Source organism: Eucalyptus grandis, chromosome 1 (genome assembly GCF_016545825.1).
Source record: "Eucalyptus grandis isolate ANBG69807.140 chromosome 1, ASM1654582v1, whole genome shotgun sequence".
Lineage (NCBI taxonomy): Eukaryota > Viridiplantae > Streptophyta > Magnoliopsida > Myrtales > Myrtaceae > Eucalyptus > Eucalyptus grandis.
The window spans coordinates 47,110,407-47,128,632 of record NC_052612.1 but is presented as its reverse complement, the minus strand read 5'-3'; the positions used below and the strand labels follow the sequence as shown (position 1 = coordinate 47,128,632).

General features: G+C 38.8%; 2 protein-coding genes across 10 annotated transcripts; both read left to right on the top strand.

The window, feature by feature from the left end:
• Positions 1–5,148: 5,148 nt before the first annotated feature.
• LOC104446777 lies at positions 5,149–11,502 on the top strand. 4 transcript variants are annotated; one of them, XM_039315844.1, is made up of 11 exons: positions 5,149–5,745; positions 6,326–6,575; positions 6,680–6,804; positions 7,285–7,393; positions 7,482–7,521; positions 8,182–8,271; positions 8,363–8,462; positions 8,584–8,723; positions 9,409–9,511; positions 9,771–10,435; positions 10,795–10,984. In XM_039315844.1, the coding sequence occupies exons 2-11, from the start codon at positions 6,419–6,421 to the stop codon at positions 10,814–10,816; spliced, it is 1,551 nt and encodes a 516-aa protein (XP_039171778.1). In that variant the 5' UTR covers positions 5,149–5,745; positions 6,326–6,418; the 3' UTR covers positions 10,817–10,984. The 4 variants fall into 4 exon arrangements, with proteins under 4 accessions (XP_039171778.1, XP_010058902.2, XP_010058895.2 ...); XM_010060600.3 differs by having other exon boundaries at positions 5,160–5,745; positions 10,841–11,502; XM_010060593.3 differs by lacking the exon at positions 5,149–5,745 and adding an exon at positions 5,752–5,899 and having other exon boundaries at positions 10,841–11,502.
• Positions 11,503–12,860: 1,358 nt separating this feature from the next.
• LOC104446748 (iron-sulfur cluster co-chaperone protein HscB homolog) lies at positions 12,861–17,274 on the top strand. 6 transcript variants are annotated; one of them, XR_726118.3, is made up of 7 exons: positions 12,861–13,422; positions 13,937–14,033; positions 14,114–14,203; positions 14,939–15,004; positions 15,143–15,211; positions 15,648–15,749; positions 16,735–17,274. XR_726118.3 is itself a non-coding variant. In XM_010060573.3 (7 exons), exons 1-6 carry the CDS (start codon positions 13,064–13,066, stop codon positions 15,742–15,744), a joined length of 819 nt encoding a protein of 272 aa, XP_010058875.2. In that variant the 5' UTR covers positions 12,872–13,063; the 3' UTR covers positions 15,745–15,749; positions 16,735–17,274. The 6 variants fall into 6 exon arrangements, 3 of the variants coding, with proteins under 3 accessions (XP_010058875.2, XP_010058871.2, XP_010058867.2); XR_005548430.1 differs by having other exon boundaries at positions 12,862–13,422; positions 15,648–15,778; XR_005548429.1 differs by having other exon boundaries at positions 12,862–13,422; positions 15,648–15,790.
• Positions 17,275–18,226: the final 952 nt, after the last annotated feature.

The following is an 18,226-nucleotide window of genomic DNA, read 5'->3' as shown; positions in this document are numbered from 1 at the left end:
ATGTTGATGAAGATGTAAAAAAATGCTTAGTTTCTCCATCTCTTCGTCTGCTGTTCGATCTGGGTGTTCTTTGACAATAGCACTAAAGTACTCGAGTATTTACCTGCACACCTATACGAATGAATGTAAGGCGGGGATTTTAATGGTGCTTTTAATCTGATGCAAAGTATCAGAGTCAAGAAACACAAATGTCCTGCACAAGCATTAGGTCAAAACAATTGGATTGAGGTCGACGGCCCCAACCACAAGGAGGCAACGTGGCGATTTCCAGGTGACCGTCTTTCCTGGATGTCAAGTAATGTGGTAATTTCCTTCAATGCAATCGCTTCATGCTCATTTGTGTTAATCCATCTTGCTCATGAATCTATGGGAGAACTAGGGTATACAACGTAAGACCATCATGGTCTGGTGTTCTTACCCCAATCACCTTTTTTACCAACACCTCCTAAGGTTCAAGATTCAAACTCAAGCCTCTTTTGGTCTTCAAAAGGAAAGATGCTCCTCATGGTGGCTCCTTTTTTCTTCAAACATAAAAAAGTTATCATCGACAAGGGTTGAGGATTATTAAGCATCATCGACAAGGGTTGAGGATTATTAGCCGCAATCTCGTGGACTCTTTTTCTTCATTTTTCCAGACGTACACATCGGTAGGGCTCTCTTAACTTTTTCATCGGGCATTCGTTCACTCTTGGGTCCCTTTCCTCTGTCACCTAAATCTCATATGCTTTTTCATTGTATTCAAATGCAGGATGGGGACATAGAAAGATCAAAGTCCATTCAGGTCCACCGAGTCTCACAATGGAATTTGTCCCTTTCGGTTTGATCAAATCTAAGGAAGCCACGGCCAAGCTAACCACTAAAACCTTCATTGGAACGATGATAATGCCGTGTCTTTCATGCAAGAAAGAGAGCCACCAAACCTATGGCTTTCGTTTCCAGAAACTTTATTCACCATCATTGCATTTGAAAACCAGCTCATGAGTGACTCAATTGACTATGTTCACGGGGGAAGGAGGGAAATATCCAAAGTCTCAAATCTATTGCACTTGTGCCAATTTTGTCCTAAATGTTTTGATAATTTGCTAATTCAATTCATCCGACTAGTTTTTGCTTGACAAGGGCTTGCGAAAATTTAAAAAAATTTCTATGTTAGCACAGATAGAGCCACATAGGCTACCGACATCCATGCTATTAATTTCTTACTAAAATTGGTCGGATTGATTAAATTGGTAAAGGTTTAGAACTAAATTGGCAAAATAAAAATGTTTATGATGGAATGGACGCATGTGCAACAAGTTTGTGAGTTTTTTTTGATAATTTTCCCATGTTCTAGGAGTACGTTGAGTTCCTAGATTTTATGAGTTCTTCAATCTGAGTGGATACTGTGATCAATTGCTAACAGTTGATTGAGGACAGGAGCAGATGAATCGACTCTTCTATTGACTAATTCTTATTCTGATCCAGAATAAGAATTAGTAGTAACCTCGTTCAAAGTACTTCTTTTCCTCCTCAAAATCTCTAATATCTCTGAACTATTCCAGTCAATGGAAATTGTTGCCCAACTATCATGCACAAGTCAAACTTGGACATCTTCAGGAATTCTGTCCTACCGACTTTTCGCTACTCATGATCAGATGCTTGGATATTGGTTATCACTAAACCCTCCCAAGGGCCAAGACTCCTAAAATCATTGAAAGACATTCAATGCATTCCTTTTCCCATTTTGTCCTCTCTTTTTTTTTCAAGTCAAAACATGAGTCCCCGTAATTGTTATATTCGACAAAATACCTAAGATTAGCGTTCAATATCGTAAACACTTCACAATTTTATTCAGAATATTATAAGACAACTTTTTTGAATAAGAACTATGACCTAGGAAGCTGGAATCTTGATTTCGAGTGCATGTGATGCTCTCTACGCGTAAGATAATATAGAATTTTGTAGAATTATAGATTATATTCAAATATGAATAGCGAATACACGTCATTAAACTTGTCATTGGCTTACAAAATGCAAAATTTACTTTTAATGATCCAATGGCTAACAAATTACACCATAAAATATGACAAAATCATGTCATTTGATAGGTACACATGTAACAATTATATAGCTTGAATCAATAGATAATTAGATACGTATTGAATTAGTGATTTGTTAGTGAATTGATAGATTCACTCGCGATTTCAAAAGATCAGTGAATCGCTTTACACATACGTGTCACTAAGGTCTCAATTCAAATCGAATTGTACTAAATGGATCTAGAATTATATGACTTTAATAACTATGTGAGTCCCTCAATCTTTTATCCCAATATCCGCATTGAAGTCCACGCGAAAGTGGGTTCATCTATCGAAAACCGATGACATTAAATATAGAAAGCATCAAGTGGGCACTACTATCGAAATCAATGACATTAATTTATTTAAAGAATCAAGTACCATCGTTCAGTCATGTTCTCCCTTCTCTTACTCTTCTTTTTTTTTTAACCTCGGATGGGATTAACTCAAGAATGACGTTTCTTTACTTAATTTGGAAATGCACATCTTTACAGTTTATCTTTGTCATTTAACTGGAACTCTTTTGAGTCCATTACGTAATGACAAAGTGTGAATGATCCCCCCATACGCAAAGCATTCGTGACTGCCCCGGCATGGAGAGAATCAGAGACGAGGACGCAATCTTAGGACGATCAAGTCAAAGCTCTTGCAATGCTCTCAAGCTCAACCAATTTTCTCCTCTTCACCTTTTCCAACTACTCCTATTCTTTGTTCGATAAGAAGTGATAATTACACATAACATCCCTACATTTCGGCTCTATGTGCAATGTTGTTCTCGAAATTTTAATTTGTTTGATGTAGTAATTCATAAACTTTAGTTCAATATGTAATATCATTATTGAATTTTTAAATTGTTCAATATGGTCTCTAAACTTTTAGTAAATATTGGTTCTTCTTTTTGAACTTTTTGAAAATATTTAATATTATCCTTTGATTAATTCGAATTATTGGAGTTTACTAATTTGACTTCCAATCTAGATATAAGATCTTCAACTCAATTCAAGATATAACTATCAACATCATCAAATAGCATGGATAATAATTTTTTCAATGGGTCCATGAGTTCTGGTATAATCCTTAGACTCTTTGAAAATATCCAATGCTATTATTCCATTGATTTGAGTTAACGAAATTTGCTAATTTGGCTTTCAATTTGGTACGTTTAGACAATGGACAAAAAAATAGTTACATATAAATTATTCACGTAAAATATTTACCTCAAATTAGGATATACTATTCAACGTCATCAAAATCATTTTTCCAAATTGAACGAGTTAAACAAATTAAAACGATTATCATTTTCTAATTAGAGTTGAATATCTTATGTGAATAATTCACGTATAACCTTTTCTTTTTGTCCACTATTCAAACTCACCGGATTAGAAGCCAAATTAGTAAATTCCACTAACTTGAATTAACAAAGGACTACAATTATCATGTTCTCGTAATCCATGAACTAAAGTGAACGTATGATGGAAAAAGTCAAAATTAATGAATGACATTATACATTATATACTAAAGTTTAAGAACATCGCATCTTCCATAACGAGAATGACAAACAATTCGTTAAAATGTCACCTGCAGCATTTATTAAACCATCAAAAGAGAGAATTATTCGCAAGTTGGGAAAGCAAACCTACTAGCGCTCTTAGGTGGCACGCCCAATTAATACGTTAAGAATCCGAATCTATCCTGACTCAGCAGGATCGATCCGCGCACTAACTGCAGAGGCAGGAGCAGAGGCAGAATTTTTACTTTGTTTAAAATACTGAACTTCTAGTAAAATTTCGGTTTTATCCCTGAACTTTTTGAAAATATGTAATTTATCCATTGATTAATTCAAGTTAGCGAAATTTATTAATTTGGCTTCCGATTCAAACATAAGATATTCAACTCAAATAAAAATATAATTATCAACATCATCAAATAGCATGGATAATCATTGTTTCAATGGGTCCATGAGTTCTAATATAGCCCTCAGACATTTTGAAAATATCCAATGCTATCATTCCATTGATTTGAGTTATTTGACTTCCAATTCATTACTTTTAGACAATGGACCAAAAAAATAAAACTTTACATATGAATTATTCACATAAAATGTAATCAAGATATAATATTCAACATCATCAAATTTCCAAATTGAACTAGTTAAACAAATTAAAAGGATTTTTATTTTCTAATTGGAGTTGAATATCTTATGTGGATAATCCACATATAACCTTTTTTTTTGGTCCACTATTCAAACTCACCGGATTAAAAGCCAAATTAGTAAATTCCATTAACTCGAATTAACGGAAGGACTACAATTATCATGTTCTCGTGGTCCATGAACTAAAGTGGACGTATATAAAAATTTTAAGCACCACGTCAGAAAAAGTCAAAATTAATGAACGACGTTACATCTTATATCAAAGTTTAAGAACATTGCATCTTCCCCAATAAGAACGGCAAAACAATTAGTTAAGATGTCGCCTCCAGCATTTATTAAACCATCAAAAGAGAGAATAAATTCACTTACCTGTGGGCAACCACAACCATGTACCGTGATGGGAAACTTTCTATGTTTGGCACTCTGGCTATTTTTCATGGTGTATTGGGAGAGTTTCTCGTCTGGCTGTCTGAGTAATGCAATTCCGGATTTCAGCTTTATGGTCATGGTCATGGTCACCGCATCATCTGTCATTGCAGCAGATTTTCATCTTTTGGGTCACCCCACAATTACGGCATGAATCCTGAAGAGGTAATTTCCACACTATTTCAACAGGGCCAAAAGAGGTATTTCGACAAAACAATTCGTTAAAAGGTCACCCGCAGCATTTATTAAACCGCCATCAAAAGAGAGAATAAATTTTATAAGTGGGGAAGGCAAACCTACTAGCGTTCTTTGGTGGCGCGCACAATTAATACGTAAAGAATCCGAATTATATCGTGACTCAGCAGGATCGATCCGCGCACTAGATGCAGGGGTGGGTCAGGGCAGAGGCAGGGTCGGTAGGGGCAGGGGCGGGTGCAGAGTAGGCGTATCTTGTTCCGTTCTGGTGGCTCCCGCATGACTACGAGGCGCCGACCCAGCATCACTACCTTCCCCTCCGTACCCTCCACGTGTTTCTCTCCCCACTTCTCTCTCGCTCATCGATCCGGATTCGTACCAAGATCGAGCCAGCTTGCAAGAAACAGAGGACCTGCACACGCCCGCATCCCCCCACTTAATTCTTCTTTTTAGTATATGAATTTCTACCCACCGTCTTTTCTGGGCTAAATACCACTTCTGAAATTGGAGAATTTCGGAATCTCTTCTTTTTAACTGCTTAGTTGGTCCCCCTTGGAGTTGTTGTCCGCTTTGTAGCTGTACCTTACCTTACCTTGTGCTGAAGCCAAGTAAATCAGCTTCCTTGCTTCCCCTTTTTGTGGTTTGTTCCCGTGATTTGACCGTAAAGAGTTGGTGGGTTCCATTCGTTTTCATCGGTAATTCTGCCCTCTGTCTGGAGTTCGTTAACTTCGATACCGACCCATGTTCTATGCCCGTCTGGGCGTTCGGACAGCCGGTGGCTCCTGTCCCTCGGTTTCTTGACACGGGTAATCGATTGGTTCATAGCTGTCGAGATCCGGGTAGAGCCAATCTTGGAGCTGGGGAGGTGGTGGGTGGACGTGTAGGGTGTGGGGGTGATTCCCAGGGAGTTACTGCGTGAGTATCTTTATTGGGCCACTGAGAACGACTGCTTGATGCCTTCTGCTTTCTCCTCTTCTTCTTTTTCTCTTTTGGGTCGGTTAGCTTTGTGCTTTGCTTGTGTGATCAGGCTTTGTTTGAATTATTGGTGTTCTCATCTGGCTCGCCTCAGGTGAGGTTGGCTGGTTTATTTTGTAGTGGTTTACGTACTTGAATTTCTTTTTTGGATGAGAATTCTGGCGATTTAGTCGGTGGTCATATTTGCTAAGGGGAGCTGTAAGAAATTTTACGGTTTGGATTGGGAATGGTAGGTTTACACCTGTTCTTTGGAACAACTAGAAGGTTTCGGTGTTTTTCAACGAAGGCGTGTTCGTAGGACCAAAAGTTGTGGACTTTGAAACTTTTCAAACTCTAACAATATTTTCAATTTTACATCATTTACCATTCTAGAATAAGACTGTTGATCCTTTCATGTTTCTGTCTCTATGTTGGCTGCGAAGCAAGTTATGAGAACTTTCGCACTTTTATGATAGCTTTCTATCAGGACTGTTCATTGTCACGCTGAAGTCGAGAAAATTTGGGTTGGTCTTGAGCGCAGGAGGTGATTGTGAATTCTGTTTGAGATTCATGTTGCACAAGAAGGCTTGAAAGTTCTTCTGATTCCGGATCTAGTTTTTCTGGAGATGTGAAGATGGCCACGAGTGAAAGAATCGCCAAGTACAGGGATAGGCTTGATCAGACTCTGGCATCTCCTGATCTGACAAATGCAGAGACGCTTAAAAACCTTGTGAAAGATCATCTCGAACGTTCTTCGCTGGATGAAAATGAAGGCAGTAACTCTGCAGCAGGTTCTTGTGTGCTATTACTTGGCCTTTTTTTGTGAAGAATGCTGTTTGAGAAGGTTGGTCTGGATTTTACAATTTCTGACACTGGGGAAATTTGATTTTTGAAGTGTGTACTGAGGTTTTACTGGAGAGGAGGACTAAGGAAGTCTCTCATTTTCTGGATATGTTGAGAAGTGCTTCTGTTGGTGGTGAAGGATCAAAAGCCTCTCAAACATCACATGCTGAATGGAAAGTATGTAAAGTGTAACCTTTCATTCATGAGCAGTCTAAAGTTTTTCCTTAGTCCAATTTGCTTGATTGTGAAATTGTATCTCAAACATCTTTTCTGTCAATCTGTCTATTTTTGTAGAGGACTTGACCAGTCGAGTGGCCTTTGTTCCAGAATAATCTAATCATCATTTCTGTGTCTGTAATCTTTTGGCAATAAGCTTTACCTTTTTCTATCTTGTGCAAAGTGTAGGTTTGTCTCGTAGCTGCAGGATGGCATGTTACTATTGTTGCTTTGGCTTTCTTTTGATCCAAAACTCTTCATGTTTATATGTCTTTACAAAACCTGAAGGGAAATATTTTGACAATATTTGAGCCAACGTGTACTGTTCTGTTGCTTTAATGTTTTAACTCCTCCCATCTTTGGGATAATCCACCTTTTGGAAGCTATAAACTTCTGTCCAATAAGATGTCGATATGAGTGTTCTCCTCTCCCATTTGACAGTTAAAACAAGATAATGAGGAGTTCCGAGTTATGTATCGAGAAGGACCCGAGGGAACTCCATACCATACATTACTTGTAGAAGGCTATGTTGATGGGCCCATGGATACTTGTAAGTTCGACATTATTTCGATAGACTCATGCTTTGACCACAAAATTACAAACAAAGAAGAAGCTGAGCATACTCGATAGTTTTGCAGGTTTATGTCTTTCATGGGAGTCAGCCCTGTATAAGAAGTGGTAAGAGTTTTCCGCATCATCACTGTCTCGTGTTGACTCATTATTGACACGTCATTTTTAGTAATGATTGTCCAATTAACTATATTGTTTTACTATCTCACTTCTGCTTAGGAGATTCTTACACATCGACATCTGGCTTAACAATCTAGTGCTTTCTAGAGAACAATAAGCTTTAGCAACAAAGAGAGTATAGAATATAAGAAAAATATTGAAAAACAAGGAAAAGTAATTATTGGGGGGTGCTCATTCACTGGGTAACATGTGTTCTCAGGCAATAGGAACCAGTAATATGTGCGTTTCTTTTCTTTGTATTTGCAAAAGGCATGCGTAGGCTTACAATCCTCCTTGTTAAGAGAGGGAAATAATTAATTTGGCTAGGTTTGTTATACAAATCTGCACCATTTCAACGTATGGTCTAGAACTGGAACCTTAAACAGGAGTTAGGTTCATAAACTAACAGATGAATCACTTGTAGTGAAATCTTGTACTTTTCTGTTGAAGACCTAGCTTTGCAATGTATAGATGCATGCTCAAAAGATGAAGCAAATGAGATTTCATTGATCGCATTAAGTTGAACTCTGAAACCACCAGACCAAAACATGGACTGAAGTATTTGAGCTGCATAGATGGCAGTCCCGGTCTGATTTATGGCTTTCCCAGGTGGCCCCAGTATACTATGCCAGCCTTCAAAATTACTTCTAGTAAATGTCTTGAGAAGATCCGTATTGGAGAACAGATATCATCAGTGAGGTATGTCAAGATCTTGCTATTTGAAGAACATACTATAATTCTTCTCTCCTTCGTAGTTTTGATATGTTCCCTGATTGTTTTTGTAAGAAAGGGTGAAGGTGACATGGCCGCTGTCAGCTAGGGAGGCTATTGTGCACTTCTTTGAGTTTGAGTACTTCCAAGATGATCTGATCATTGTACTCTTGAACTCGGTAGTGATTATTCTAAACTCAACAGTCAAGTTCAATGAGATTATTCCTTTCTTGTAGAAGTTTGTTACCTTGAATTTTGGCATTTTTCATGATTCTCATCATGTTTACAATTTCCTGATAGATATCTGAAACAGAGAAAATCGACAAAAGTATTCATGGGTACACTGGAGACATGATACCCGAGACAAAAGATGTGATAAGGATTGGTGTGGTTGGAGGATTTGCTTTACAAAAGGTGACTTCTGAAAGAAGTTATTTTCGGTAAGGATTGATAAAGAGCATGCAGTATACGGTACTCAAGTTTTCCTGTGAGATAGGGGTGACTAAGTAGCTATATTGATTTGGCCAAAAAGAGAAACTAAAGAGGAGCTACGTTGAGTTATATCGGTGAAAGATGGTAGGTGAATGATGTAGTCAAGAACACAGAGAACCCAAGTTGATTTGCTGGTGTGAGACACATAAAAAAAGCGATTCAGAAACTTCTGATAGTGACTATTTTTGTATGTAATTAAGAGTCTCTGCATGAGTTATAGATTTGAACTATGAATATATCCTACATCAACTGTGGGAAATTTCGGCAAAAAGGGGGGGAACTTGGAGCCAAAAGATCAACTCCACCAACAATATCATGTTTAGAGGTGGGAAGAAAGATGACTATGTGCCATAAAGATATGAGATCAAAAGAGTGGCTCTTCTGCCTCTCCGTTCTTGCAGAACAGTGATTGAGAGTTCAGTGCAGTTGCTAATTGTTGAGAAACAAATTATGCTTAGTTTGGTCTTTTTAATTAGTACTAAGCATTGACATAATTAATTGAGGAATAACAAAAGAATTAAATATTAAATCATGCCTTCATCTAATAGCTTAAGCTTTTGTATTGGACTTTTCTAACACTAATTCTTCCCTTGAGTTTACGACTTCTGATTGTTCTGACTCCATCTTTTACAGTACGATTGCAAACGTGGACTTAAAGCTGGATTTTGTTCCTCCATCCCTCATAAACTTTATAGCAAGGCAGCTCATTGGGAGTGGATTTAGACTCTATCAGAAGGTGAGTTGGGGACCCCCTTACGTTGGCTAGTTTGACATTCGTTTTTTTCTTTTGTGGAGCAAAAATTGCAATGGTATACATCAGCTAGTAAAGGACTTGAGGATTACAGAACAAAAGTAACACACGTACAACTGGGTAATGAATTAATGAAGTGACAGGTGCTATTGATAGTGTCCATCAGCAAAACCTTTGACGATTCGTGAATATTCCGCTGTCAGTAGATTCACCTTTGCTAAATATTTTGATCTTGTCTATACAGGCAGTTGCTTCTGTATTCAAGTCGGATGAGGATTTTAAGCAGGCTTTGAACAACCCTCTGTATGATCGAGTACGCAAAGCTTTTTATGGTATGAATCAACAAAATGGGGGTCTGGAATACAACAAGCTGGAAGACAAGGCAGAAGTTCTCATCCACAAAGATATTGTGGATATTGCGGAAGATGACATAAATAATGTAAATCAAGATATTCCAATCAATCAGAATGCAGTGGAAATTCAGCCAAATGATGAACTGCCTCAATATAGCAGCTACTGTGGAGAAATCGAAGAGGTGAAGAGTGAGGTTAGCATCGAGGTGGGTAATGATCTTATCATTAACCCTTCAGATGGTGATGTGCGGGAGATGTCTTGCCTAGATCGCAAAAGAAAAGTTCATATCCGTCCTGAGGTGGAACAAGCTCTTGGAACGCTGGAAAAAGCGATATCTATAGTTCGACAACATGGGTTGAATGCACATGACTGTTCCCCATCTTCTTTCTCTGAAGAAGAGCCACAAGATCTTGAAATGGATGCAGTTGGGGTTTTAATCTCAGAAAATGCTGGATGCATTTCAAAAAATGACATTGACGCTGAAGAATCAGAGAGAGAAACCATAAAGAAATCTACAGAAGAACCAAGACTAAGCTCTGGCACTCACAGTTTGAGGTAATTATGATGATCGGTCAGTGCCATGCCTGTTTCTTTAATCTACATTTTTGCAGGTTTGATAGTCATGGCCTCCAATGAAACTCCAACACAACTTTTCAACCATAAAGGCACTAGTTTGTGGTTTACCCCACGTCTATGAAGATAGACAGATGCATAAAACTATTAGTCGTGTATCGTTGCCAGCTTCTGATTATCTTCCAAAATAGGTTTTCCTCATAAAAGATATGCCTGAGTTGCTGTGATGCCATTGATCTTTGTATGTTTGAGTGTTTTTTGTGACTTCTAATATACTTAAAAGATAGAATTCTCGTGAGAAGAGTATATTTTCATTGGGTGGCGTTTGCTGTGCATGCTAGGTCCTCCCCTCTTCTAGTCTGAGTTCCAAGAGCGTGGTGATTGCAGGGATAGGAAGTCCAATTCCAGCGCCACAAGGGAAGTAAGCCACAGCAAGGTAGTACCAGCTTCACCGGAAGAGAGACTCTTGGCTCCTCAACAGATCGACCAGGTTGTTGCTTCGTATTCTCTCGAGAATGCGAAGACAGAGGCGCCATTTTCGAACTCGACCACTAATGACAGCAACGAGATGACCATAGGGGCAGAGAAGGCCAAAAAAACCGGCATAGATACAGAGAATCCGCCGAGACGACGGAGGAGAAGATACGGATTATGTTGTTTCCACCCACTTCGTGGACATTGATGGGGATCGTAGGCACGACGGAACGGTTGTTGCATTCCGCTCCGACGCTTCTCTGCATCAAAAGTTCACGAACTGCTTGCTTGGTCGGCGGGTGGCGGCATTAAGAGCAGAGTTGCATTCACTTTCTTGCTAGGCGTCTTCGCCTTTTCTTTTCGCTTTCCCCTCTTCATCTTTTTTGAGGAAGATGAGAGTGACAAACTTTTCACTTACTTGGGGGCAACTACAACCATATGTACCGTGATGGGAAACTTTGACGGAGCTATATGTTTGGCACTTTGGCTGTTTTTCATGGTGTATACGAGACAACAGCATTGGGAGAGTTTCTCGCCCGGCTTTCTGAGTAATGCAATTCCGGATTTCAGCTTCATGGTCATGGTCATGGTCATGGTCATGGTCACCACCTCATCTGTCATTGCAGCAGATTTTCATCTTTTGGGTCACCCCACAATAACGACATGAATCCTGAATGGCCTTCCTTAAAACTCCATGAAAGTGACTACTTCAACAAGGCCAAAAGAGGTATTTCGACTCTGAATAGTTGAGGCAATTTTTAAAAGGAGCAGCAACAACCGAGACCGAGAAATAAGAAGCCACTCGTTTGTATTTTGACATTTGGGGTCTCATTAATGAATATCTTAGTCTTAGATACTAATTAACCGAATTTAATAATCAATCTTTAGATTTACAGGATATTAGTTTCACAAGAAAAATGTTATGATTAAGAATAACCAAATTTGCTTATTGTGTTTCTTAATAAATATTGAAACACATCTGAAGAAGTGTTGAAAGAAACAATGTCTAGAAAAATGATCTTTATAAATAATTTTTTTGGAACTTTAAATTTTTGTAAGATTAAAAAAGGAAAAGTCTAAGACACGTTTGGTAATGCTTTTGTTTCTTGAAACAATTTCTAATAATAAATATTTTTTAAAAAAAATTTCCATAAATAATTTTTAAGCATTTTAATCATTTTGTAACTATCCAAAATTTCAATTCTTAGAATAGAATTGTATCTAACATTGTTCTCAAAATTTCTACTTCAAATCATTTTTTTTTTAAATTTTTAAATAATTTTATTACTTTTTTTTCTTTCTTTTCTTTCCTTTCTCCTTTTCTTCTTCTTCAAGGGATGACCAGCAACCGGCCTGGAGATTATCGGTGACCAGCCAAACGAGCTAGTGACCTCGTCAAGCGTTGCTGCGCTCGTCAACCGCACCTCATAACTAGGTGAGTGGCCTCGCCGGAGCTAGGTGAGCAATCTCGCCCAGATCTAATGAGGTTGAGCCCACCTCGGTGGTTGGGAAGGCTTTGGCAAGGTCGCCTCGCTAGTGGTTGGGTCGGCGACTGGTGGCGACAGTTGAAGAAGAGAAGAGAGGGAAGAATAATAAGAAGAAAGAAGAAAAAAGAGAAAAAATGAGTCGCTTTGATTCTGAAATTGTTCCTGAAAAATAACTTTATTATTTTTTTTCTTTTTCAAATCTACTTCTGGGAATAAAAAAAAATAGAAATTTATTTTCGGGAATAAAATTTTTACCAAACGAATTTCTGTTTCAAATATATTCCTCAAACGAAATAAATTGTTACTATTTGGCAAACACCAAATATGAAAATTCCAAATATGATTTTTTTTTTTTTTTGGGTATATGGTACCAAGAATTTATCCTTTATTCGATATTTGTGCGATTAATATAAAGCATCTTTACGAAATTTCAATTTTTAAGAGTATCTAGCAGCTGCCCGAAAGAAGAAGAACATGAAGCGGCAGTAGTAGTACACGTGGTGGCGGAAGAACAACTAAATCGCCAAACTTCCAGATTTACCCTTCTCGTTCTCACGCCATTCTTCTTCTCTCTCTCTTCCCCTGCTTCTCCTCTCTGCTTCTCCTTCCGCGAGCGACAGAGCAAGAGCGAGAGAGAGAACTCCCGAGAATGTGGAAGAGAAGTCTCAACGCTTCTCTCTCCGCCGCCCTTCGCCGGACCGTCGCCCCCACCGGCCGCGCCGCCGTCCGGATCCGTTCTTCTTCGCAGAGGCTCCGGCGCCCGCCTTCGCTCTCCTCCGACGCGGGAATCGCGGGCTCTTCCCTTCTCGGCCGGCGCGATTCCCTCCGGTGTTCCGGGAGGAGCTGCTGCTCGGAAAGTGCTTCCGATGATGGTTCGGCTCCCAAGTGCTGGAATTGCGGCGCCGTCGCTGGGAAGAGCGCCGGGACGGCGCCGTTCCTGGCGTGCGGGTCTTGCCGGAGCGTTCAGCCTGTGGACGAGTCGGTGGATTATTTCCAGATTTTCGGACTGTGAGTATCTGGACTGGATCACGCGTAATGCTTTTCCCTGGAGTCATCTTTGTCTGTTGCCTGGCATTGATTGGTGTCTTTGTTTTTTTTTTCCTTGCGTATCTGAATTCGTTGCGTTTGTTGTGAATTTGCTTCTCAATCTTCTGAAGAACAGATAAGCTGATGGTCATTTATGCAGTTGTATTCAAAGTCTGAGTTTTGTGTTTATCATCTGTTTTCTTGCGGAGACGTCATAGAGGAAAGGATCTAATTTTAGACATCATACATCAAATAATCAACTTTGAATCTTATGAGCAGTCAGGGGTGTATGATTAACGGGCTCTGAAAGATGAAAGTTTGCAGGGAAACAAAATTGAGGCATTTGACTTAAGCGCTGAGTCATGTGGTTTTGTCGTTGTGGCTTCTTTTGTTTCTTCTCATATGCCTCGGTGTTCAGCGAGCTTATGAATACAAGGAAACAACTTAGTCGATATGTATTGGCCACCCACATTTAAGAGTAGTAATGTTTTTCCAGGGAAAAGAAGTATGATATTGATGTTAGCAATCTGGAGGGCAAGTACAAGGACTGGCAGAAGAAGTTGCATCCTGACCTAGTCCATTCGAAATCTGAGGTTTGTTTTGGTAGCATTGGCTTTGGGAGTTCTAACCGTATATGTCTATAGCTTCTAAAAGCTCTTTACATCTTGTTCAGCAAGAAAAAGAATATGCTGCAGGGCAGTCTGCTCGAGTAATAGATGCATACCGCACACTTAGCAAGCCTTTGACAAGGGCGATATATGTTGTAAGTGTTTCTTCTTATTGTCATCTATGGGTATTCTTCCAGGATAATTTGTCTTCCTCATTAAGTTTCTACATGCAACAACTCAGGGTGCGTTTGTTTCACGGAGAAGGAATGATTTAGAAAATATTTTGATTGAAATTGAAGGTTTATATTGCTTATAAAATGAATGAAAGGAAAATATTTTCATCTCCCATGAATATATTTAGACATAAATTGTTGTCAATAATAAAGACATTTTCATTGCCTAATTATTTCAAACGGTACAAGCAATTATTTTTTGGAAAATATTGTCCAAATCATTCATTTTCCACGAAGCAAATGGAGCCTTATTCTTGTCCTATATTCCTTGCTTTGTACACTAGAGGGTCTGCAGAGGGGTATAAACTCATTGGGAAGCCTAAAGGTGTGGGTAGTGATATTCTTCTTGACTTGCCAGAATCTTTGCTTGCTCCCTGCCAATGTCTTAAAAGCGCAAAAAGTTAACCTTTATGATGCATGATCTTCTGAAAATTACACTCCTTTTTATTCTTTGTATTTTGCCTGCAGTTACAGCTTTTGAGTGTCTATGATTGGCTTATGGTGTATTAAAATATTTCTATATGAAATTTCTTATTAAGAAAAAAAGGCTATGAGCTCGGTTTGAAAGAGACTGTGTTCGTCAAATTCATCTTTTACATGATACATAATCTAGTGCTAGCATGACTTGTCAAATTAAATCTGTTATTTCTTTTACAGCTAAAGCTTGAAGGGGTAAACGTCGATGAAGAGGAGACTGTTTCAGAACCAGAGTTGTTAACTGAGGTAAATTTGGGGCTTCCAAAACATATATTCCGAGGTTATGAATGAGAAATTTATTACTTATATATTCCTTTATGTGGTTTCTTTTTCACATTGAAGATTTTGGGGATTACATCTCTGTTTTTTTTAATGCTAATGCAGATACTGGAAATAAGAGAAGCAGTAGATGAGGCTGCTGACTCTCAGGCTTTGAGACAGATTCAATCTCAGGTATGGCAGGCCTAACATAATTTGATAGCCAGTCGGACTATTTTCTTCAGTATAGAGTTGACTGGTTTATATTGTATTCAGCTTCTACATGAATTATTCGTATAGCATCGATTCACATATCATATCCTTAGTGCTGCGCATTTGAATAGGATTGCACTGTTAAGGTATAACATGGCATCTTTTGAACTTTTATTATTCCATTTGTTTGCCTTGGAACTTTATGGGCATGTTAGGTTTCCGGGACTGCAATCCGTATCAACTTTGACTCCACATCCTTTATAAAAGAAATGATGACCTCATTGTTTATAAGTGTTGCACTTTTGCTGTTGCAAAGAGAGTAATAGATTCTCAGCCTGTACAATGACTTAGCGCCGTTACTTTGTTTCTCTTGTTAGATGGAAGACAAACTGAGACACTGGTATAATTCTTTTGCCAGTTCATTACATGCCCGGAAATTTGAAGATGCTCAGACATGTGTTAGGAGAATGAAGTATTACACTCGTGTAAACGAAGAAATCACAAAGAAGCTTTGATATAGGTACTGGCCCAGAACCTTCTTGTGAGACGGTGAGTGTACATGTAAGATTTTTTGCCGCATCACACAAAGAGGTGCTTGCCTGCTAGTTTTATTCTTTCTTTGTTGTTGCTGGTTCGCTTCTCTCTTAATGAACTGCTTGTCTGCTAGTTTTATTCTTTCTTTGTTGTAGCTGGTTCTCCTCTCTCAATGAACTAACTTATTTAGTTATGACCATCTACTGGTTTTCCTAATCTATGACATGTTGCTTGTAAGAAAAATGAAAAGCTGAAGAATATAGAGGAGTAGAAAATGGAGGTGGAGAAGATAAATGATTTTTTCCCCTTGATTGGAAGGGGAGGAAGTGGATATGAATAAAATGTGAAGAATTGATTGTGCAATCTCTATGAAGAATGGAAAAAGATGAGGAAAGAAATTTGGCAAAAATGACATTTTTCCATTCATTTAAACCTTGAATGCGTGAGCAGATGATTTCGTGAGTATATATCTGTCATTTATGTGGTTGATTTGTGGTTCAAGAATTTGGTGAAGATGCAACATTTAAATTTAATCACCAGCTAGTCTCGGTCATTACTTCCTTTTTCATTCCATTCTATATGGTGCAGTGAGATAAGTCTCTTTGCCTTCTAAGTGAACCATAAGATAAGTCTAGTGACTGGAGTTTCAGCACTTATTCTGCTTTCATTCCACAAATTGGTGAGTATTAAGGAGTCTGTGCATAGCATAAAACGGTAGTTAGTATTCCACTTATATTAGAAGAATGATGAGAAGTATGATGTGCATTTGGGAATATTCCATCTGCTTCGGTTAATGTGTTTGTCTGACCAGTTTATAATTTTAGCCATTTAATTTCATATTGCAGCTTCAGACTGGCACAACTTTTAGATGATATGTGAGGATAAGAAACCTGCATAAACTTTGCAGTTATTCTTTTCCGTCGTTGTTTTTGTTTATGGCTTGCCCTGCTCACGATTGCTTTTATATGCAGTTTCACATGGACTGTTGGAGACTTTACCCTAGTGGGTGGGTCTTAAGACTTCCTGCTCTCAGGAATGAGTGACATCAGCGAAGAAACAGGACGCATGAGAGCCTCGTTTTAACCTTTTGACCAACGCAAGAAGCTTTGGGTTCCCCACCACCTTGGTTATAGCGGATCTTTGACACCGAGCCACTTGAATCTTTGTCCTGATAAAGCCAGTTTCAAGGACAGACAAATTGCAGGATTCATTCCATTGTTTTTGAACAATTACACATTCAGGTACCTGTGGACATAACTTATTCATGTTCTTTTGTTTTCCATCTTGATGCCATTTCTTAGAGATTCTGTAAAATGAGTTGATCGCTTCAACAATGGTTTACGTTTCCTTCCGTCTTCCAAGTGGACAGCCCAGACTGTACAGAGAGCTGTTGAAAGGGTAAGTGAAAACAAGGGAGAAATCTCAAGAACATGATTTAGGTCCTCCATAAATAAAACTTTTATTTGTTATTGTACGGGCATTCATAAATATCAATCTCATTTCTGATGCAAGTATCACCACTACCTGCATGTAAATTTTATTTTTTAGGTCCTGGAGTACTTGATGAAAATATTTCGCTTGTGATATGGACTAAAAAAAAATTGCTAAAATCTGGGTGAATATGTACACCGGAAAAGAGTAGGGATAACGATTTTCTTTGTTTAGCTAAATCCAACTTCTTTGGCCAGACCAAGCGGGATAAATCATGTTAGTTTTCCCTATTTAACCCATAAAAAACAGTTCGGAAGTCGACACCACTGGGATCAATCTCATCATCTGACCTCTCTGATGTGAGCCACCATGCTTCTTCAGACCTACCAATTTCAGACAATTCATGAACATCGAGCAAAGTCCTGAAATCAGGTGAAGGCCTTTCCGATTTCATTTGGTTGAAAGCACTCCAAGCGTCGCCAACCTTTCCCACAGCCCCAAATGAGCGCGGAATAAGTAACAATAATCGGTTCGCAGCCCTTGTGTTTCATTATCTCTTTCATTATCTCGAGAACTTCCTTGGCTTTTCGATCTCCTTCTCCTTAACGTAATGCGCTGCCAAGGATGTATAGACCTGAAAACTTGGAGAGACTCCCGCCTGCTTCATATCGTCCACTTTAGACAATGCCGCCTCCAAATTCCCCTTCTGAGTAGCCCATGGACGATGCTCTGTACACTTATTCAGCGGCTCTCGCTTTGCTCCGGCATCGTTCATCAATTTCAATGCTTCTTCCCACTTATCTGCTTAACAAAGCGCTCTAATATACATATAGTAAATCAGTGCAGTCAAAAAAACCATCTTTACGCTGGAGATTCACACATTTCCTAGTCGCCTCCACATAAGCAACCTAGATAGATTTCAACGAATTCCTTATCCGGGAAATACCCAGATTTCATCACCTCCCTGAACAACTTCATGGCCTCATCCACCTTTCTACCTTTTCTGCCGCAGAGAGAAACAATCGGGAGCTT